Source organism: Chaetodon auriga, chromosome 14, assembly GCF_051107435.1.
Source record: "Chaetodon auriga isolate fChaAug3 chromosome 14, fChaAug3.hap1, whole genome shotgun sequence".
Lineage (NCBI taxonomy): Eukaryota > Metazoa > Chordata > Actinopteri > Chaetodontiformes > Chaetodontidae > Chaetodon > Chaetodon auriga.
The window spans coordinates 9,136,239-9,159,932 of NC_135087.1; the positions used below are offsets into that span (position 1 = coordinate 9,136,239).

The 23,694-nt window shown below is 42.4% G+C and overlaps 1 protein-coding gene across 2 annotated transcripts in view; it reads left to right on the forward strand.

Moving 5' to 3' along the window:
• Positions 1–11,243: 11,243 nt before the first annotated feature.
• The window catches only part of stxbp6 (syntaxin binding protein 6 (amisyn)), a 60,623-nt gene continuing 48,172 nt past the window's right edge, over positions 11,244–23,694 (forward strand). Inside the window, exons 1-2 of one of the 2 annotated variants that reach the window (XM_076748697.1) lie at positions 11,244–11,633; positions 20,876–21,096. In XM_076748697.1, the coding sequence (XP_076604812.1) occupies positions 20,943–21,096 (154 nt within the window). In that variant the 5' untranslated portion in view covers positions 11,244–11,633; positions 20,876–20,942. The remainder of the gene's footprint in view (positions 11,634–20,875; positions 21,097–23,694) is intronic. The other variant, XM_076748696.1, reaches the window with a different exon arrangement.

Sequence of the window (23,694 nt, forward strand, 5' to 3'; positions counted from 1 at the left end):
TCTTCTGTCTCGCGTTTGCGCTAACTCACAATGTCCTCTATTGTCCGCAAATTGCGATGAAAGGATCCAAACCAACAATGTGTAAGTAATGTTCTAATATCCCAAAATCTCTGTCTGTAGCACTCATCCCATTCATTCCCAACCGCAGAGACAAATATTCAGAAGCAGGTCACAAATATATAGTTTCATTTTAAAATAACAATCAGTAATTTTCTAAAACAGCTGGTCACTGTGGTTTCCAGCTAATGTTACTCAAACAGGAGTAAAACTGAGGCTGAAATCAGAGCCCAATAATTGCACATTTGGTGTGCTGGATGGTATTTAAAGCAGTAAGAAGTACGTAAGCTTGCCCATATTTATGGTAATGAAGGAACACATCACCCAGAGCAAGGCTGTGGCTCACTGATGCAGCTTTTTGTAATTTTTCAAAATCAATGGCGGTCTTTGGCACAGAGGAATAATCTATATCAGGCTCCACAGATTAGCCTAATGCTCCTCTGAGCTGCTTCAGCAGAGTTACTGACAAACGGTGATACTGCAGTTCAGTGCGCAGAAACTAATACTAATACTACAAACAGGACAATTCACACTTGTCCCTCAGATTAGGTTTTACTGATTATGCAGCAGTTTTTTTTACTATAAATCAGCATCAAGCAAAGTAAAATGAAGTCACGGTGCGTTAGAGATAAATTACCACAAAAAGTAATAAAGAACAAGGATTGCATAGAAAAACTTGTGGCTGACAGATTTGTACCAAAGCTATGTTGAAAAAGGTCAAATTTAAGATTTAAACTAAGCCATTTTTATTTTTCAGCTACTGTACCATCCATAACATAATAGTCCCTGCATACACACTACATGTACATTGGTTATGTTTCTCCACTAGAGGGCAGTCTGCAACCATTTGCGCTCCACATCTCTCCACCTCAGTCCTCTACTTGATGCATTCCAAACTTCTCCAAAGGTTTCTTTGCCCATATCTGACATGTTTACCTGCCAACCCAGCAGAAAACTAAGTGGCAGATTGAGGAGGAGATTAGATCAGAGAACGCCTGCAGACAGTCTGTCTATTTGCAGGCTTTTGGCCGCAGCGGACACGGCTCACGTCCGTCTGTCGACCTCCTGAGCAGCTGGGATACGGAGGTGTTGGTGGCCATGATGACTGGGGAGCTGCTCGCACCACCTGATGTCCACGGTGGTTTGGTGTCAACTGGCAGACGGCATGGGTTTAAACAAGGAGGCCTTTAGAAAGATGCTGAGGATTGTGAGGACAGGGGACGGTTTAAAGGTTGGACAGTTGCTTGTGTGAGATTGGATGAGTTAGATGAACAGCGTGGAGGAGAAGTGATCATTGTGAGCAAAAGAGCTCTAACTGGCATATCATCAAATGCTATTCATTTTAATTTTCCATGAAGCCCACATGTATGCCGGATTTTTCTCCAATCAAAACTACAACAGCTTAATAAACTAATCTTCTCCTCTCTGGTTGGTGCGATAAAAACCTGCAGACTCTTCGGCCTTGATGGCACATTTCTTTATAACTAGAGATGTTCATCCGCCCTGCTATTGGGCACATTTCATGTAATAATTTAGCTTTGCAGAAGACCCAACCCTAAAGTATTGTAATATTAATAGCTGACACTACATTTCAACCGCCCATGAGCTTGTATCCACCCTCCAGTCAGTTGTGAGATTAGATGAGGTGCGCAGCATCGCAGTGGGAACAATGAACTGAATTCTGCAGGAACATCGTGTTCTCGTGAAAGATGGGTCTCAATCCGACACTAAGGCTGGCAGTAACTTCTAAGGCAGCTTTTGAAGCACAGAGCAAATCAAGATCCATTCATAGTTGGGATTTAGACGTGGAAGCATACCTTTCTGTGACTATTCCCTGTGGCCTCTAATGTTCCCTTTGTGGTCCACACTCAAGTGGGATCTGGCCCATTGTGTTCACAGCCTGTGTGGGAAGTAAAGGCGTGTCGACGATGGATGACGTGGAATTCCTCAGACCCTTTGGCGTGGATGAGGGCCTTCATGTGACAGAAAAGAAAAGGAGGAGATTGAGGATGGCATTTATAGATTGCGCCGCTCACAAACAATTAAAATGCAGGAAGTCGCAACATAAAAGAAGCGACACAATGCAGGGAGCAGAGCAGCACCTGCTGCCATTCAACACAGCAGCTTCCTGGTTGAATCGAGCGCATAGTTCAGTTTGAAGGAAGCGCTGCTCTGCTTTCCTCATTCCTGAAGTTCACAGCCGGTTAAAGTCATTGTTAATGTCACGGGCAGCTCTCTCTAGGAAAGTGTTTCTGACATTTACCCCCTCTCGCCTGCAGAGTGCTAGAGATAATGTCAGCCATCACAGCAGATTTGCTGATTAGCTGGTTTCAGGTGAGCCTTGAGATTTCCTTGAAGAAAGCTCCGTCTTTTCTCCTCAGACCAGTCTTCTGACCTTGTCTGGATCAATTGTTTTTTTATTCTCTTTTTCTAACGGCTGTCACCAGCTGTGAGGGGGGAGGTACATGGTCACGCTGGCTGGAGTTTAAACAGTTGCTGCCAAGATGATAGAAAGTGAGGAGATCTTGCAGGTTTTTAACCATGCGTGGTCGTTCATGGTTCCCAGGAGGACGAACCCTGCTGACTTTGGTGAACTCCTGACTTTTCTGCTAGCGCCACCATTAGGTTTTGTGTGAAATGTCCCAACAGCTTTTGGATGGATTGCCATGACATTCAGTACAGACGTTCATTTTCCACTGAAGATGACTTCCAATCATTTCAGTGATCCCTTTGTATCCTAACGCGATCATCAGGTCAAAGCTATGACATTCCCATTAGCCTCAGCGGTACTTTGTATTTAGTCCTAACAAGCAAATGTTAGCATGAAGGCATCTAAGACTAAAACACTGTGAGTATTGTCACTGTGAGCATTGTAGCATGATGTCACCACACTGTGTCTTGCTTGCTTTGGATATAAAATAACATTTTTTTAAATCTCCACATTTCTCTTAATCAATGTCATAATTTCATTTTGCAAAGTAAATATTTTCTCAGCATAATTGAGGGCCTTGGATATTTTGGTTTGTGAATAAAAAAACTAGTGTCATAAACTTTTATCACTAGGTAGTCTGATGTGTTTCCAGTGTGTGTGCTACAATAATTCCCTTATGTGATTTTTGTAAGCCAAACCGTTCTGGAGGTCTACACTGCACAGCAACACCATTTTTTCCTTTAACGTAATACTCAGCATGCTGTTAAATCCCACTTGTTAAAAGGCAAAAGCCGTGTGAAGGATTCGTTATTTTCTCCATTTCCTTTCAGCTTTAAATACTTTCAGTATACCATGCAACACGCTACACTCAGTTTGCGGCCTTGACCTCCTTGATTCACATGTTAAAGCAGAAGAAATCCATCCAAAAAGGAGCTCACATGTGTTCTTCCCATTATCCTGGACAGCTCGGTCTAGATATGTTTCCATGGAAAATGCTCGCTCTGGGCTCAACAGTGAGGAGTGCCAACTCTTATCTTGATGTCATCAATTACACTCTGGAGCTGCTAAACTGAGTTTAAAGGCTCTAGAAAACATATGTGATACACTCTCTGAGGTTCAAAGGCTAAATCAATTCTATAAGATCAAAAACTCCTGTTCATCTGTGGCATCAGTTAATCCACGTGAAGTCAGATTGGTGTTGGGTTTCACTAGCTGTTAATAGATGTAACAGGCCTTTCAGATACCTCGGGGAGATTCTATTACACAGAGATTTTGTGAAGGGATGTTTACATATTGGTCATTGTCTTGGAGTCTTTGTCACTGACTCATACACTAGAGGTTATCTCAGTTATTGCTACAAGCGAGATTACCCGTCTCTTGTTCTTCTCTTTGACAGAAGCAGTTTTATCCATAAACAACGTCGTAAACAGCAAGCTACAGCTGATCTGTTGGACGATTACCGGAGGCCTTAAGTCATCCACCTTGTTAGTCGTGCCTTGAAGTCCGGGGGACGCCACGCGTGCAGTTGCAGAGTTTCTAAGCGTGTCATTAAGGTCTCAGAGCTGATCCGGAGGGTGTCCTCTCGGCTGATGAGGTCATGTCACATGGTGTTTATAGAGATGAGATGGGCCTGTCGTGAGCCAAGGCGCTTGCATCATCACTTTCTGCAGCACGCAAGAATTTTATGGTCATGCGTACATACAGTACACAAGAATACACAAATTATGTGCAACAAATTGCAGCTTAAGCTACAGATGTTGTGTATTCCAGCTCATGTAACATTTCCAGTTGAATCCCCTCTCGGGCTATTTGCTGTAGGAGTCTTTTCTAAAGTAATCCGCTTCTTCCCCAGGGACCTTTTGGCTTTAAGCACTGTTGCACAAAATTGGGTAATTTGCATCGCTTCTCCCACTAAAACCTATTTTGTTTGGCTCTATCTTGTTTTTCAACTGAGTTAAGGCAACTTAAAGGGCTGTCGTTGGGGAGTACATTTGGAAGAAACAGACAAGTCTTGAATTCCTTTTTTATTTTTCTTTTGGAGGTGGTGGAAGAACCTGTCTTTGCCTGGGGCGTGATGGGAGCGTAAGTCTGCTGATTTGTCTGACAAGGAAGAAACACATGCATCCTGGGAGATATTTTGTCCAAATCTTGCTTTTGGAAAAAAAAGGCGAAATCAAGGCAAAATTTAAGAAAATAGAGTGAATAGAGAGACTCGAATGGGTCTTTAGGGGCATTTTTGTCCAATAGAGGCATTTTATTTAGTATGAACTATGCCTCAGTGTCACATATTGAAATAAATCAGGTTATTATTCCCCTTTGATCAATAGCATTAAAAGGACCTGTAACACATCACCTTTTAGGACCTCATTGGTGTCTTCAGTTTGATGTCCTCAGTTTTATTCCCCTTTTTATTACCTGTTTTCCCTCAATTGTTCCCAGACATCAAGACATAATAAGAAAAAAGTCTGTTTTAATCCCTAAGTCTCAGTGGGTCCCGTGTCCATCTCTGTATCTCCACATTTCCTCCCTGTGGCCACGGCAGCGTCTCAGGGCGACACCACTTATCCTGCCAACAATAAAGACCAAATGAAACTTGCAAAATGAAATTGAATCTTTGGCTCTTTGTGTTTCCCAGAGGGCTCTGCTCATTGATTGGCTAAATTAGCTGATTTTGACATGTTATCTGGCAGTGAAATGATAAGCGCTGCAGAGTGAGTGGATTCCTGGCAGGCAGGGACAGCCGACAGAATGAAACCTTAAACTGAATAAAGACAAGCAAGAAAGTAAAAAGTCTCCCTGTGTATGAGGTGCTGCACTGTAAAACCTAACAAATGTGTTAGCTGATATAACTGATGAATACATTAGCAATGCTGCGTTAAATGATGAACATATAGGGTGTATAAGGACTCATATTGAAGGACTCCTTCAATGTAATGTGGATTGAGAGACTCCTTTGAGGCTTTCACATGCCTGGATCGTTCATTATGACAGGGGTGACTTATTGTCCAGATGAATACTACACACAACCACGGCCGCCGCACACACACTCCACACAGCCATCATTCAACTGTCTGGCTGCCGTGATGGAGATGGATTTAGTTTGTGGTGTTTAATGGTGTGTGGCTCCATTACAGAGTCTTTTGCCCAGCAAATTGCTCTGAAATCTGACTTCAGCACACCCCAGAGTATCAACTTTGATTCAGGATGGGTTCTCCTTCTGGAAATCCTGTTTTCAGTCCCGAGTTAAGCTGCTGCCTGTGGGAAAAGTGAGATTAAAGTTTCTCCAGTGTTGGCATGCCGATGGCAGACAAGAGAAAACAGAAGACTGACAATAAGCCGTTTCAGGGTTTATTTCCACTATCTTGTTATTCACCCCAGATGTAGAAACTTTGATGTAATGCTAATTACATTGATTCTGCTTTCATACTATAACGCCAATCTAAAATGAAAAATGAAGATATTTGCAGTCCTGACACATGCTCTCGTATCTCTTGCACGTCTCTTGCAAGTCCACTGATCTCCAGTGGCTTCATGGTTGATGTGTCTGTACATTGTTCGATAAATTGAGGGGAAAAGGGGAGACAAAAGAAACATTCCTTGGATCAAGATAAAGAAAAAAAACATCTCACTGTAGGTTCAAATATGGCATCTAGCCCAACCAGTTCTGATAGAGGTAAACAGAATAATGTAACAAGATCAGCGAGACCTCCCTCTGTCCCTCATCAACCAACAGACTGAATTTAATTAAATATTGATTTTTGTTATATTAAAACTAAACGTGTCATTGATTGAACAACCAGCTTTTATTGGTGATACAGAATTGAGAGCAGGGATTTAAAGCAAATTTCTTTGCTGCGTTTTATAAAGTGACAAAGCAGCTAAAGATTGATCTGAGTGTGAAAGTCATTATGTGTGGCTGGCCGGCGCATTCGGATGATGGATGGCTGATATCTGCTTCAAGTCTAATTAAAGTGTCTGTCTTTGGCAAAGGAATTTTCCAATGATTAGTCCCAAAATTTGAAAAAGATGTCAGTGTGAGCAGCTATGAAAACTTGTTTGAATCGTTTTAAAGAAGTGACAGGTCTTTCTGCTCCAGCAGTGCCTGAAAGGTCATATAGATAATTCCTATAATCTGACAGATCTTCTGGACTAATCACATGAGGCCTTTTGACAACCTTTGTCCTGCAATGACTCATTGTAAAAGGAACACAGATATACCTCAGAAAGTGTGTAATAGTGCGTAATAAAAGCGGCTCTGCTGAACACAGAGTTCTGTGTGGAAGCGGAAACACAAAACAGCAATGCAAGAAAATTTCTTGAAAACAACGCAGAGGCCAGCGATGAGAGAAGTTGGGTTGTTGTGTATCTAATGTGATTGGTTAGGGACCACACATGAGAGATATTCTATCAGGTACTCGCGGCTAAAATCAATACCAGATCCGAGGGCTAAATATTTTCTTATTTCATACTTAGAGTGGATTGTTACACTTGACCTGCTTCGATAATGTGAAATATGCAGCAAAGAGCACACACACACACATACACATACACAGATTTACTTTCTGTCTTTCTTGACAAGTAAAATCTAAACAAGAGGTTTCAGACACCCTCTCCTCACATAAACACGCAGTCCATCTCCCTGAGTGTGGCGAGTTCCACGAAGTTACCGAGAACTGCAGAAGAGCTCTGATGAAAGAAAACCAAACACGCAGCGTTTGATATTCTCTGCTTGGAACAAAGACATAAAAACTCAACCGAAAGCATGCAGCAACTCACACACTATGCACACACGAAATGTATGCATGTGGGCTCGACCACAATAAGACATGTTTTTCTCCCCAGTGAGCTCTCATGCAGCTCTGGGGGCCGTGGCTGATGTGTGTGATTCGTGCCACACGCTGTGAAGAGTAAACAACAAACCACATGAATTCAGTGTTTGATTAGTGCAGCCGTCAGACAGGGAAAGGAGAAAATAGAGACTAATAGAGAGTGCATCGGGGATTGTGTGAGGGTGTACAGCAGCCATCTGGCCATGTGGGGAGATGAGAGGCAGCCGGTGGTCGGAGCAAAGGGTCCCTCGCACCGTTCCATTCCTCTATCGTCAGATCTCCCATGTTTACCCTACTCACCACGGGGACCGAGCACCTCGCTCTCCCTAATGCAGCCAGCCTGCACGGCTCCTCGTCTAACGTCAGAGGCTGGAGGGATGTTTATGTTTTCCAGGGTTTGGGGAGGAGGGATGGAGAGTGTGCAGAGAGAGGGGAGGATAAGCGAGAAAGGGTGCCAGGTAGAGCTCTCTGGGTGAGCTTTCAATGGGAAAAAGGACTGATTGTACTCAAAGAGAGGGAGCGATTAACATCTCAACCCATCTTTGGCGGGTCCCTCATTAAAAGCTCATGTTGTGTGGAAGAGCTTTACTTGAGCCCACACAAGCTCTTTTTAAATTCCAGACAAGATTCCAAGGTTTTGATTGATGCCAAATACGTCATACAGAATTACAAGGACGTGTGCATCAAGTGAGGCAGGAGGCATGTATAATTTTCCATTTCATATAAAGGGGCAGCCATGAAAACAGACTTCATTTCACTGACAGGAAGTGTGAAGAATTTGGTTTAAAAATGTGTATAAATAATGCACAAGTCATTTAAACGTTTCCTCTTGCTCTTAAGATTTAACGAATACTCTTAAAATATAAGTGGTGAAGCACTGCAACAAGCAGGTACAGAGCACGATGTTATCAAACAGCATGAAAACAGTTCCTCACAGCCACGTAATGGAAAATCTATGGGGAGTATTAGGAACATTAGTTTTAAGTGGATGCATTGCACTCAGGTCAATGAAGCACGTCTGCTCCAGAAAATCACACATGGCAAACAAAATAATAATAACTCCTTGTTAATTTCAATATTGCACTTAATGTTGAGCTATTCTGCAAGTTTGCTATGGTGCTGTAAGAACAGACAGTAATTGCTAATGCTGTGCTAAAGTCCTCACTAGTACATGAATAGTGTTTGAAATACTCATACAAATTCACTCGAATAGCTGTTATTGGTTACTTTTCCACCACCATTTCCTTCCCACAGATTCCAGTCCTATAACACATCGCGGAAACTTCGAGCCACGTGAGCAAAACCTGAAGGATGTTTCAGTCTCTGCGGTGTGTCATGCATCCAAAAACTAACCTCAGCACTGAATTGAGCAATGAGCAGCGTCAAGCTTTCAGCATATTTGTTGGGCAATCAGTCTTCAGGCTGTTATTGAGACTGGTAGTGCCGCACACCAAACCTCCAAACAAACCTTGACTCGGTTCAGTGTTTTGCCTCTTTCATCAGAGCGGATCGCCGGCCAGCGTTTCCCTCGAGAGACCCAGCCGGCTGAATTCCCAAACTCACCAGCAGGAAACAGCTAATGCCCTTTTAACCCTCTCTGCTTGTGTGCGTCTGTGTGGTTGCATGTGTGCGACTGTGAATGCATCCCCCCCCCCAGCCACTGTGTCTTTTTCTCTCAACCAGGAAAGAGTGAGTCATTGCAGTGAAAGTGTTTGCTCATGTGGGGGAGCGCAGAGGTAATGTTCAGTATTTCTACAGTGTCACAGTCTAGAGAGTCCAGCACTGTATGCAATACCTTCTTGCTGCTGTCCCCGTGGCCTCGTGGCAAAACAAGCCCCACCCAGGTCCAAATTTACACTCAACAGACGCGGCTGTGTAAATCAAAGTGGATTGTCTGAAGGTAAGCAGAAAAAAAAAAGTCTCAGAAGACATTTTTCAATTCTAAAATCTTGAACTATTTCCACATGCTCTACCAGATGGTTGAGCAGCTTGCTGTAGCGTGGAATCACAAAGCCAGACAAACTGTAATATGATCCCAAGGAAGCTTCAAGGGCTGGATGGAAAAGAAACAGCCATGTTTGATTATTGACGTGCCAACTGCCAAATATGATTTTGTAACATTTCTTTTTTTGGCAGCGTGGATCAGGGAGCAATTTGTCTTGGAGCTTTAGCCCGGTAAATAAATTGTATTTATAAGTGAGAAAACTGAATGACATCTGCCATCAATGCAGCTGGTCTTATGTGCATACAATGACAGCTTACTATGAGTTCAGTGTTGCAGCAGATTGGCAGAGAAATGCAGAGCCCGACAAACTCCTGCAAAGTGCTGTCAGTGAAATCAGAAACATTCACGTTTGATTACAGGACTGCCGTTTGTAAGCCACAAGTGGATTTGTTTATCCTTTATCATGCACTTAATATCACAGGCTGTCTCAACTGACCCACAGACATCTGCTAAACTGGTCCTTTGCTTAGCATGACAAAAAATAAAGCCTTAAATGCTCATCATTTCCCTGTGCAGCATGTTAATGATCAGCTGCAAAGACCCAGAGGCAAAGAAACAGAAGCGCAGAAAAGTTGAACCATCTCAGATGAGCCAGCAGTGTCCAAGTCTCTTCAAAATGAAGGCAGAGCTTATAACAGAAGCCAAATCAACCAGGAGAGGAATTAGAGCTCTGTAGGGAATTTGGATGACTCACAATGAGCCAAGCAAAACATCAGACAAGAAACACACACACACACATACACACTCTTTCACACAATTCCACCGCCGTGTGTGTGAATTCCCAGGGTACAGATTTCTGTTGGCATGGCTGTAGAAACAAAAGATGGTAGTCAACAGCTGCTGGCAGTTTGGGACAGTTTTGAACACCTCCCACACATCCAGCAGCGAGCTGTTGCAAAATGTAATAGTGTGGGCCTGTCGAAACAAGCGATTCAAAGAAGTTCAGCTACTTTTTTATGGTGATCTTGGGGAATGCCCTAGTCACTGTTTATTAAGTCATAGTGTGGGACGCCTACTATAATCTGAAATATTTGAGGTTTGAGTCACAGAGACAGGGTGATACAACCCTGACTCCAACAAAAGTTGGGACACTGTAAAACATAAATAAAGACAGAATGTGATCATTTGCAAATGAACTGTGTTTACAGACAACGGTTTAACAAAATGTTCCTGAGCCCATGTAGTAAGTAACATCCTTTATACAATCATGTGTTCACAAAGTCGCTCCATCCTTGCTTGTGAACGACTGAGCCTTTCCAGGATGCCCCTTTCATACCCAATCATGATACTATCACCTGTTACCAGTGAACCTTTTGTTCCTCCTGTCACAACTTGTTTGAAACATGTTGCTGCATCAAATTGAGTATAATGTAGTACTGTTTTCTAGTGAGTATATGTCAAAAGGACAAGCAAATTATCACGTTTTATTTATGTTTCACACAACATCCCAACTTTTCTGGAATCAGGGGGATGCCCTAGTTGATGAACATGTTCACTAAGTTGTGTAGGATGCTGTAATCAGATATATTTCAGGTTTGAGTCCCAGAGAAAGTGATAAAAACTAGGCCTATAAACAAACATTCCCATAGGGACTGAAAGTGTCACCATGAACTTATTAGTCTAATACAGTCTGATAACCCCTTTTATCATGTTCCTGTTGGGACTCACAGTTGTAAAGTTGCTTATGCAATGTTAGGCTAGCATCCTTGTAAATGTGCTCTACAATTTTTCAATAAAAATAGTCCAACTGTTAGCTTAAATCCTCCTTACAATAAATATGCCTGCTTAAACACTCCCCAGGCTCCTAGCAAAGTGTCATCAATGGAAAACTGTGCTAAAAATGTTTTATGACTTTACTATAGCCCATAAAAATCCATCCAAAGCCTCAATTTAGCAATTTAGCTTTAGCATTCACCTCCTCCTCCCTGCGCATTTATACAGACGTGGAACGCCCGCTACGCGGTGGAGTGACACTGTACGTGATTGGCGGGAGGGTTTGTGTGTCTGGGAACCTGCTACTGGCTTCCCATAACGTTACACACACATACACACACAGAGAGAGAACTGCAGTCAGGCAGACGGCGTCTCCGCTGAAACGGCAGCAGGGAAAACAAAGTCTCCTCCCGCCGTTTTAAAGCCAACAACTGTCCTAAAAGTAAAGTCGACGCGATGCTTAACACGAAATGCTACCGTTTCGCCTGAGAGGACAGCTCACGGCCAGGAAGAGACAGCCGAAAGTGGGCGAACTGTGACAGCAGCTGGACAAATTAAGTGAGGGACCACACGTGGAAAGCTGCGCTGACACACATCGGTAAGTAACCTCAACCCCGCACTGTACTTCTGTTTTAGACCATTGCACGGACACATTAACAGTTTCCCGCCCGAAAAAAAAGTTTAATAGGTGTTTGGTGCCCGCGTAGGAACTGTTGTTTTCGCGATATTGATTGGCGATTGGCACTTTGCTGCGTCAACGGCCGTTCAGAATCTGAACGCTCGCGCGTCTAGCTCGTTAACTGCTAGTGCACGTGCTGGTGTTGTGCTTTAAAACTGTGCGTAACTGAGTGCTTTTGATTTGTCAAGATTTTAGGAACTAAACGTTGTTTTCATGATTTTACTGGTGCAAACTTGTTGATGGAGTGTTTTGCCCATGCTTTGATTAAAAATGAGGAAAATTCAAGTTGATTTACAGCCCAAAATATGTCATTTTTGTGTTTTATGGCGTCCACAGAGGTGAACCGCGCCTCCGTGTTATGGAGCTGTCTTTGTAAGAGGCTGAGGCTGTGGCCACGGTGTGTTGAAAAGAAATCTCAAGTGGATTCTTGTGTCAAGACTTAAATCGTCCAATATTTGATCAGAGCAAGTTTGGCCCCCGTCCTACATATGACTTGGAAGTGAAATTCCTGTCTGCCCAGACAAGTGAATTTGGGTGTTGTCCAACTTGAATAGCTGCGTATTATGATGTAGGCTGCGCTTCTGTATCATCACTGTGTTTGCTCATAAAGCAATAGGACACATTTTTCACACCATCAGTATTAACTTACAAGATCATAACATCATCACTTGATGCATCAAAACATGGTCTCATTTTAAGGCTCTAAAGAAACGTGATGATGGTGGTCCATGCTGAACCATATGGAGCGAGGTCTCAGTCATCATCCCTGATGCTGTTTGTTTTAGCATCACATGTTAAATACATCATTTGGATCATCACTGCCAGTTGCTTTTCTCTTCCACCCAGCAGTCATGTGACCAGGCTGGAGACTGGTTTTCAATGCCGCCCATTGTTTGAAATAAACGTTTGTTATAATCTTGTGTGTGTCAAAGCAGACCTGACCCAAGGCGTATGCACACTGTGCAGCAGGGAGTCTCAAAATAAGAAAATCAAGTCCTGTACTTTGTTTAAATGCGATTTAATGTGTTGTATCTAGGGTTGATTATAAAAGGAAACTGTATTCACATTTCCGTTAACCCCTGTTATTTTATTCTACTGAATTATTCGTTATTTTTAGGCTCCAAAAAATGCTCTGGTTGGCATTTTTGCCAAATCTATATAGAAGAAAGGTAGTCGTGTTTCAAATCTCTAAAAAGCAGTCATCACATCTCCACTGCTATGTCTTTGTGGCATGTAGGACCCTGGAAAGCCATTTAGTTCAGGTTGGCAGTGAGGCTCCTAATCTTACCCTTGCGTCTCCCAATGGCATTAACTAACCCACTTACATTAAAAAATTGCTTCTTTCTTTGCAAGAGTTCAGGCCTTAATTTGTTTTGACACGCCATAAACGATAAGCTTATACCTTTCCCCATACTTCAGTGTCTAATTACAGTCAGCATTGTGTAAACTGTCGCTCTGGCTCCCTCCCCTTGTGTCCACCACCTCAGCTTGTTCTGTTGCCAGAGAGGACAGATATCCTTGGCAGACACAAAGATATAAAGAGCCTTGTTTCCTTAGTGGATGGCATCACGAAAAGAGGAACAAAAACCAGCCTGTCAGTGTTTCTGACAAAATGACACCAAGATTGGGAGTCCTGGAGGAGTCTGAATCACTGAGTCTGTGGTTGCCCTCCCTGGATTACAGAAATGATGCCGTCTGTGTCACGATCATGAGCAACAACTCTGTTTTGCAATACATGTAATGGAGAAGTAGTAAAATTGGACACAGGGCTGGTGATGTTTTGTCTGTTTACCTCAGAATATTTGCTGATTTTGCTCTGTGTATATCGATTATTTTGGCCATGAACACTGATACAGTGCTGCTGCTTTTAGCTTGTCCTTATGTAAACAAATCGTACGTTCGCTTTTGTTTCACTAATGCCTCAAGCCATTGGCCCAGCATATAGTGGAATTGAGTCTTTGTGTTAATGATCCCTGCAGTTGTATTGGAGACATCTATTTGTAGGTGCTCTACGTTTGCTTTTCTGCTGTTTACCAGTCACTGTTCAGTCCCTCCCAAATGCTTTATTGCCATAAGGTGCTGGTCTGTAAAGGATGAGCTCATTTCGGGGCCTGGTACGTCACTCATTGATTCATGGATAGCCCATAGCGCCCTGCCACTATATAACCTTCACTTGGAGCTGAGTCTCTTATCACTTTGTAACATAAAATAGACATCAGCAGGATATACAGTATAAATTCTTGTGTACATTGTCACTTTCCTTTTATACCACAGTATGCAATGTATATTAGCTGCCTCAGATACCTCAAAGAATACACAAGTACAATTCACATTGTAATGGGATATCTTATTATCCATCTTCTCTGTTCCTCAATCGTGAACCAAATGATTTCATCTTCTTTTTACTCAGTCGTAGGCATTCACTACCTATCAAATGATTAACTATGTCATTTGATTAGGTGTATGTATGTGTTAGTCTGCTGACCATGACACCACGTATGTACTCATCTACTGATTAAGGGACCATCCTGAATGATCAAAGCTGCTGATTGACCATTGTCCTGATTGAACAACACATTGTGATGTGCCTATTGTGCTGACATGGTTCTGATGGTAATGTCATCCTATTTACAAGATAATGTATATAACCTGACAACTTCCCCTGTTCTGGACAACGGACGACTTTGTGCTTTTTAACACAAAATTGCCAGAACAACATTAGAGACTCAAACTACTGTCGCAGGATGCAAAAAGAACAATTAAATTGTTGAGAGGATCTTAAAGCCAAAATGGTCTTGATCCTCTCCGCTCTCTAAGAGCATTTCAGACAAACTGCTGTCATGCTCCCTCAAGAATAAAGCGGTCTACAAATTACAGTAGTGGTATCCGTCAGACAGCCAATTATGGACACTTACATGGGTTTCCCCTGGTCATTATTTGAAAATCAATTTGATCCTTCTGCTGAACACAAGATTTTCAACCGTGCAACAGCTCTCTACCGTTCAATTAGACAACCTGTCCTGTAATTTCTTGTCTCACCGATGTTGTCATGCATGTGCGCAGTAAACTGTTTGATTCAGGCTCGAAGTCCAAATGCCCTGCTGTCTCCAAAGCACAACACGAAACAAAATCACTGTTTTCCCACCTGAGTGTGCTAAAATTGAGCTTGAGGGGAGAGAGAAGATCAGAATCCAGTGCGTCTGAGTGTCACTAAAGAAAACGGGGTGAGATGCTGAATTTGGAGAACAGAATGGTTGAGTTGCAGCACCGCTTGTCATTTCTCTTTGGAGAGTTTGAGATAACTTAAAAAGCTTGGTGATATTGTTTAGTATTTCCACTGCTTCAGCCCTGTGTACTTTACTTGTTTTCAAATCCTGTCTTTTCATTAGGGTTGCAGTGGTATGAGATTTTCATCCCTTGAAATGTTTTTTAATAACACTAATATGGTCGAATTCAATACTGTCGATTTGCAAATGTGCGTGGTAGGATAAGCAGCAATTTTCATACCAAAGTTTACTGTAAAACTGGCACACCGCTGCAACTTTACTTCGCATACGACAACAGCGCAACAGATTTGACTAAATCAAGCATATTTAAAGATTTCTGGATGTGTGAGATGGCAGAAGAACTGTGTTAATGAGCTTTGCTGTCTGGCATGCACATTGAGTTGGTTCTGATGGAGGGATTTGGTCTTAGATCTCAAAAGTTGGACAGCTAAATCAGGCCTTAAGTCTTACCCTGCTTGAATAAGATGTCCTCCCCTTGTGCTTGTTTTTGACTTGGTATTAACACAAATTTGCTCGCTGCTGTGCGCGAGTGCTGTTTGATTCCACAAGTGTTGGAGTAGTTTTGGAGTAGTATATTGTAGAAATCCTCCAAAAATAAAGGGCTTTCTTTCACCGACATTCGTGTCTTGTCTTATTAAATACCAGAGAAAGTTTTTCCTTGGCATGAACTGCAGTGTGTAATTGTACAGCATAATTCTTGGTTTTATTGGCCCTTATCAACCAACATGATACTTGTAAGTGACCTTTGACTGAAATGTTTTTGTCAAGGCTGAGTTTTGTCATGTGTAACTTGGTGCTGCACTCTTGTAGGATTGGATTTTAATACATCACAGGCTGGCTCTGACACCACAAAAACAGCAGGGAAGACAGCGTAATCTCTCAATTATTTTATGAGAGGTAACATTCACCATCTGTTCATGTGGCGATGTTGGATACCGCTCGTTTAAAGTGACACTGCCGTGTGACATCACTCTCTAAAGATGTAATCTATGAAGATGTGCGCACTGTGGGAGGTTTTTCTGTAAAATGAAGGCCTTGTACAGAGCCATAAGCCAACATGAAAGACATGCACGAGATGCTGCAGATGAGGCAAAGTATTTTATGTCTTTCATACATCTTTGAGAGTGCAGTGTGGAATGAAAGAAACTACTTTGTCTTTGGAAGTTTCCAAAGTCAGTCAAATGTGAGTGGGAGGAGTAGATACAGGGGAATTGCTTCTAGTGGAGGATTATATTATCTGTTTGAGTTAGTTATCTTGCCAGATATCATTATGTTCCAAATTTTGCAGTGTTGTTCTTTTGTAACTTACACTCATTCAGTTAAGGTTTAGTCTACACCCCAGCTACAAGTGATATTCTCCAAGATTACCTTTGCTCTTGTTCTCTGCTGTTGGCAGACAGACTGTAATTCCTTGTCTTGTTGCTGTCTTATCCACAAGCAAAAATGCTTGTTGACACACTGGTGCAGTGCACCTGTATGTGTTTGCTGAATGTGTGTGTTTTAGGTGTATCTCTTAGAATCTCTCAAACACGACACACGGGGCTCCAGAAATACACTGTGCATGTTTAGAATGTTTTTAATGGAATATAATGATGGGTTATTATCGCAATTTGTCTTTGAAATAGAGTCCATTCCAAAAAGCAAACAAGCCTGTTTGTCTTTTAATGAACTGTTTACATAGCATCAGTCCAAGACACCCTTAGTCTTGTTTGAGCTTGGTTCTGCAATGCGGACGTGGTACAGAAAGAAGATTTTGGAGCTTTCTCATAGGTGAAGCTGTTAGAATGTAAAAGGAAAACTCTTGAATATACAAAATTCAGCATAAATAAGAATTCCATTCACTGATGGCGGTGTTTCCCCATACTTATGTCTTTCTGATGCGTGTGCACACATACATTTTTGTAAGCCCAACCCCTGCCCTTACCTTAACCTTAACTTAAACCTAATTCTGGTCCGAAATTAATTGGTCTTCATAAGGATAGGACAAGTGTGCACAAAGCCTACATGTCCATGTCACACTCAATCCTTATCCTTAAGTCCGCCTTAACTCACTAGCTCACGTCCATGCTTTAGCACACTGCTTCATATCTGTGTGATCGATTTCTAATGGCTCACTTTCTAAGTAATTCTCACACCAGCTGCCAGCATTTTAATTACACAAGCAGCAGAGTAAATATACTTGGTAATTCCTTCTTAGATGGATTTTCTAGCCTGTGCCAACTGATGGTTTGGTGTTTATATGTCTCTCCAAAGGAAATGGAAGGCACACCTTCAATTCAGTGTGATCAGTGCCCATAACCTCCACCTGTCTTTTGGGCTGCTTTCTTCTGCTTCTGCAGCCTCTGCCACTGTGTCAGGTTCCCATGGGCTCGTGAGCACAGCCTGGAGAGCAGCACCGTGTTGATGCTTAAAGAAGTGGCTGTGCAGCTAACTCAAAGGCCACACTCCAGTGAGGTCCCAGGAGGGCCGTGAGCACGGACTGAACAGATTTCACATTAACACACTGGGCACAGGGGGACCAAGGGAATGAGCAGGAACAGTGCTGTTCCTTTGACTGCATGGCAACACACAGCCACAGTTAATGAAGTGTTTTTGAGAGGGGCTCCGCTTGGAAATGAGGTGATAAGCAGCCGTAAAATATATGTACGTCGTTTTCACTGCCGCAGCTCCTTGCCTCTCTCCAATACAACTGTTCAGCCCTGTGCTGTGAGCATTGCATAAGACTGCTCAAAGTCAAACCATAAGCTATGCATTGTGGAAGACTACATTTCACTGCCTAGAGGCTCCTGTCTACCTCCTCCTCCTCTTCCTCCTTGTTTTTGTCCTCGCGCCCCCCATCCCCTTATCCATCCTTTCCGTCATGCTTCACTGGGCCACCTGAGGGGGGATATCTGCACCCCTTTGCCTGGTGACAGCTTGCAGGGAGATGTGGGCAGCCTTCGCAGCTGGAGGAAATCGGAGAAGAGGGAGAGATGTTACGGATTAGAGCTTCCACGGAGAGGAAGTCCGCTGGGCTGATTTTCTACCAGAGCACAACAAGACTGAAAATGAACCTTGATTTTCTGTTTTTGTTTTCTTCATTGTACTATCCAGTAATTGAGAAGGAAGAGGGGAAGATGGCATTAAAGATTAGATACCAACGGGAATGGGTGAGCTCATTTGGGGCAGTTGGTGTGCGCATATGTAAATGAATATGAATACACATGTGTACAGTATTATGCATGTGTCGGTTGGTTGATGCACAATATGATGACAAATCTCGCAATTGTGCAATCGTTTTGCCCCTCAACGAGGAAATCCTAATCAGAAAAAAATACAGTTGGTCTCTATTGACTGAAAGCTCTGCTACGCATGAGTTTAAAATACCATTCTTGGTGAGAGTATACTGTAAATGCTAAATACATTCAGAGCTGACCTCACAATATTGATTGTTGTTTTCAGAGCACATGATGTCAAGTCTTTTGAGTGCTGTACTGTTTGTGCACTTTGAGGTCGGACTGGCACAGTGCAGGTCTTGTAGTCTTTATCAGAGCTTGGTATGACATGCACACATGGCTCAAAGCAGTTTTGCACGCTTTTTACATGGTGCCTGGCTCGCTTAAAAGGCCCCGGTTGAACAAGCTTTCCAGCCTTTGACAGAGGCTTCAGTGCAAAACAACTTGTGCCTTTGATCAAGTGTCGAATATTTATCAGAAAGTTTGGGCCTATTTCCTAGCCGAAGTGTTGGGATGTTGGACGTCTTTTAAATTCCAATGAAAGGCATATTTATTACCCTCTCTAATTACTCTCCACAAAATCTTGGCCCAGTTTTTTGTTTACTGTGAAGTCTTGCATTGCTGAAAAAGCAGAGAGGAAGGGAGATGGATGGAAACAGAGGACGCTCGATAGGATCGGAAACTGCCTGAAACACAGAAAAAGTAAATGTTGAACTAATTCAGTAAGCCTTTCATACGTCTATCTGGGCATTTTATAAGAGACTTGCACAACAACTTGACTATCTGTACAACATAATGTAACATAATACAGTGGCCTTTCAATACATTTTACTTTGTGAAACCTGTAATGTAAAATGTTTGTGGAAGACTGTGTCAGAGGCAATTCAGCTCCTTTTGTCGACCTGTACACATTAGGCACATTATCTTTGCCTGTAATACAATTCAGTATGAAAGCACCATTAACTGCTGTTTTAAAAATTACCATACATAGTGTTCCCCACAGAAAGAACATAGCTTTATGAAAGTACTACGTACAGCAGGGCTATTTATTAGATTACAGTGTATTGTAGCTGTGCTTTTGTGTTCAAAGCTTTTATGTTCCACTGCTGTTGAAGTGTTCCTTCTGTCCTGACGTAATCCTGCTGTAACAGTGACCACCAGTCAGCAATGGCAGGCTTTCGGTCAATCAGTTTTGGGGTGGAGAAGTCGGCTTGTGCACTTTCCTCTGCCCATGTAAACCTTGTACTCCTGCGGGTTTTGCTTTTTTATAATAATGAATGAACAACGCTGTGACTCAACTTGATTCTCCTCAGCTGCTGAGTACTCGTTTTAAATCTTGCTGCACTGTTAGAAAACAACTTTGCGGTCTGTTATTTATTTGCAAGCCAGTTTGATGAAGGCATTGTTTTGCAGTCTGGCTTGCTTTGCCTCGCAGTAGAGTAATTCATCGACTGGTTGAGACTGACAGTTTAGTGTGGCCTGTGCGGTGTGTGGCTGTGATGGCTTGTGTGTGTCTCGTGAATGTGTGCGGCTGAGAAAATGATTAAGCTCCATAGTCCTCCTGAGAGCATTTGGACCTAATTAACCCACTTCTGTGTGACTGTATCCTGCATTTAAGCACAGTTAGGCCACCTAAGCACGGTTTTCCCTGACACCATCAGGCATACCGCTGTGTCTCTTGTGGTACATTCCCAGTCACCAAAAAATAAATTGACTAGTAGACGTCAGTTTGTAATCATAGAAACATGATTGCTGCTCTGTATCAGTGAGAGTTAACCAGTCCTGTTAACAGCTTCAGCTGAAGTCATTTCATCTTTGCGAGTGACAGCGCTTCCATGGAGAACATTGGCAAAGCATTTAAGAGAGATGGAGCATGGAGACTGGCTGCAACACAGACCAACACAGCCATTCTAACTCTGTCATTGCTTTAACGTGCCATACTCTGTGAGCAGTAGAGAGTGTACAAATTCAGATTGGTTTTGTGTGTGTTCTTTTGGAGACTGAGGGAAGTAATTGGCCTGAGGCGCACAAAAGACATAAGCTCTACAATACAAACTGTTCTTTAACAGAATGATTTCTCCTGCTCACTTCAGGCCACTTCAAGCTCACTGTGTGTTTTTATGTAGGGGCTTATTCACCCAAATTACAAAAAAAAAACCCTACATTTTCTCACTCACCTCTAGTTCAGTGAATCTGGGGGCAGAAGGATGAATCTTAATAGCTGGTGAAATGATAACTTGAATAAGAAACAAGGTTTTTATTTTCATACTTTTCTCTTATGTAACCCAAATAACAACAACTGGCTTTGCGCTCCCTCATTTGAATGAACCTCCCACCTGTTTTTACCTGCCTTCGCACTCACTGCCCGAGGCACCGCACAGAGGAGCAGAGCAACTTTCAAGGTCAGAAAAATACCAAGTGGTCGGAGCCCTGCCTGCACTGGTCGTTGCGCCAACACTAAGATAGGGCCTTTTATATTAAGGCGCAAAAAGTTGTATATCTGAAAACAGAGGTGTCTCTGGACAGCAGTAGAGGCAACTGAGAAAGTATGTGTTTTTCTCTAATTAAGGAGATTTGTGAGAAAGTGACGCATTGTGCACTGTAAGTAGTTAGCCTAACCCATCCTTTCTGATTTTCCTTGCTTTCTTCTCCTCTTCAGTGAAGAGTGGATCTCATCCTCTCCACTTAAACTGCTTGCCAGCTGTTCACTCCTGCCTACTTTAGAGATGAGTGCCAAGTCAGCCATCAACAAGGAGGTCTTCATACCCCATGATGAGAAGATGCTTGCTGCTGTGCAGGTGAAGCGGAGGACCAAGAAGAAGATCCCCTTCCTGGCTACTGGTGGTCAGGGAGACTACATGACCTTCATCTGCCTCTCAGGTCAGAGGAAATCTCTTCTCTTTTCCTCTTACTTGTGTTTAAATGGCTTTCGTATGCTCATCTATGTATATGTGTGTATCGGCTGTGCTGTTGTGACCCAAAATCACATTTCAACACGTCTCCCTTAATTCTCCCACTAATGTTCACACTGATGAGCATGTTTACGTTTCCTCTGCCAATAAGATGACATGTTAATTCAATTTACTGCTGGGCTTTAGGTCAGTCCTTTTCAAATAGATTAGATTTCAGCTGCAATTGAATAATTGTCTAAGCAGAAATTGAGGTTTAAATTATATTGTTTTTTGGACTATTTGAACGTCAACTGAAATATTGCTTGTTAATTGAATTAGCCACGCATATTATTCATGAGGAGAATAGCTGGAGCCTATTAATTTCAGTGCCAGCAGAACTGCTTATGAAGATCAATGACATTTCTTAATCCTACCATTTTAATGTGTATTAAACTCTGCTTTGGCAGCCGCAGATCACATCACCAAAGGTTCAAAGTACTTAATGGTGACTAAGAGGAATTTGTACTGTATCAGTACAGCACAAAGGCTAGCACAGCCTCTCTGTGTGGAATTCAAATTCAAGGTTGTCCTCCAATATTCTAGCTATTCAACACGGAGCTTCAGAGTTTACACTCTCATGTACAAACACATAAAAGCTAACTGTGTCAAGCACAAGCCACAAATTAACCACAGGTTTCTGAAAACCGACACTGTTCTTCCGAAAGTTTTATGATGAGTCATTTCTCGTTTGATGTGGAAATGAGTGTTGGTTGATATTCACTTGTTGTAATGTCTCATCACGTCCCCAGCAGCAGCCCTCACCTCTGTTCTCTGTTTGAGATCTGCTGCTCCAAAATCTATCAAAGTCACTGGATGTCCTAATTGCTTCGGCTGCGTGGTGTAGTAGACATGCATAAATGATCTGATATTGTAATTTCTTGTGAATTTTTTTAAAAATAATGATTACAACAGAATACATGGTCAGATTAGAGATTGGTCTTGAGTCCAAAGCTGCTGGTGTGAATCGCAGATATGGCTGTGAAAATTGGGGAATCAGCAGTAACCTTTTCTTTTCTTTGAGTCCTGCACTCTTTCAAATCTTGACATTTTTAAAAATGGCTTGCTTAGTCTATATGTCAAAAACAAAACAAAACAAAAAAAATGCCTATCATAATAAACCAGGGCCCAGAGTGATGTCTTCTAATAGATTTACAGTCACATGAAATGAAACTCGAATTATTAATCAAGTAGTTCATCACTAATTGAGATGACACTCACCATCACACATTGTTGTGGCAAATTTTAGGCAAAATTAGGCAAATTGTATATTTATCTGATGTTGCCAATTCTTTATGTGGTAACTACAGATTTAACCTCATATTATATCAGTAGGGCTACTCGTACTTTAACGCCGCAGAACTGTGGTGATGCTAGACGGTTTGTCATCTATAAGTGTGCATGTCAGTATAACATGGACAGAGAGACAGAGCGATTGAGGCAGGGTAAGTCTTAAATCTTGGATGACATGTCGAAGGGTAGCCAATTTAAACTGCCTTAAAGTTGCTGTCAGTGGAGGATTTATACCTTGGATCTCTGCATCATCTGGTTGGAACGAGATAAGTTTGCTGCAGTCAGTGAATCCAACCTTGCTGTATGGATGAAGAGGCCTAATGTTGGACTGTGTGACTAAAGGGATTGTGGGTTGTTGCATTCTTACCTCTTACTTTTTATGTAATGCAGCTGAATAGGTGCGTTTTCTCTTTTGCTCTCTGTAAGTGGGAGTAATGGCTCTGTTGTTTGCATAGGATTGAGAAAACAGCCATTCATTCACTGCCATCTTTGGTTATGAGCCGAGACATCGGACTAGTTCATCCTTGTGCTTAAAAGCGTTTTGTTGATTCAATGTCAATCATTTTCAAAGGATGAACATTTTGTATTTATTATCCTTTGAAGTACAGTATTCTATATGTGTGAATGGATGTTGCATAAGGTTCTAAAAGAAATCACATAGTTTAGGGCCGCTTCTACCATCACTTCAGTCAAGTTTATATCCCGCCATAGTGAGCCTATTAGACGTTTTTTGCTGTGTGCTCTACACTAACGCTCGCCTGATTAGGCTGCTGTTGTGTATCACGTGGGAGCGGTGAAGGCCAACACTGTTATGCAGTTCACTTAGTCATGTGGCATTTCTTCTAGCCAGCCAAGCATTGTTCTAAGTTGTTTGTGTGTGTGTGCGCGCATGTGTGTTCCTGTGCGTGTACTGTACAGCTACATCATGAAAGTGAAACCAGGCTTCGCCTCCCAGCGTATTGGAAGATACGAGGCTGGTGTGGGACTTTGACTGTTCAGCTTGTGTGTAACTATGTGAAAGCACTGTATGTATATAAGGGTGGGGGAAGGGGGTTGCTGACAGTCTCATGGCTACAGTAGCAGATAGTTGAGGCCTGAGGGCCATATAGTAGCAGAGTTGTGTAATCTGTGGTATGTCACTGTTAAAGGAAGTATGAGGAGCTGTGCTGCATAGACAGCCACGGGCACTTCGCTTTCAAGCCGAGCAGGGAGCCAGGATGAAACGCCAGGCCATCAC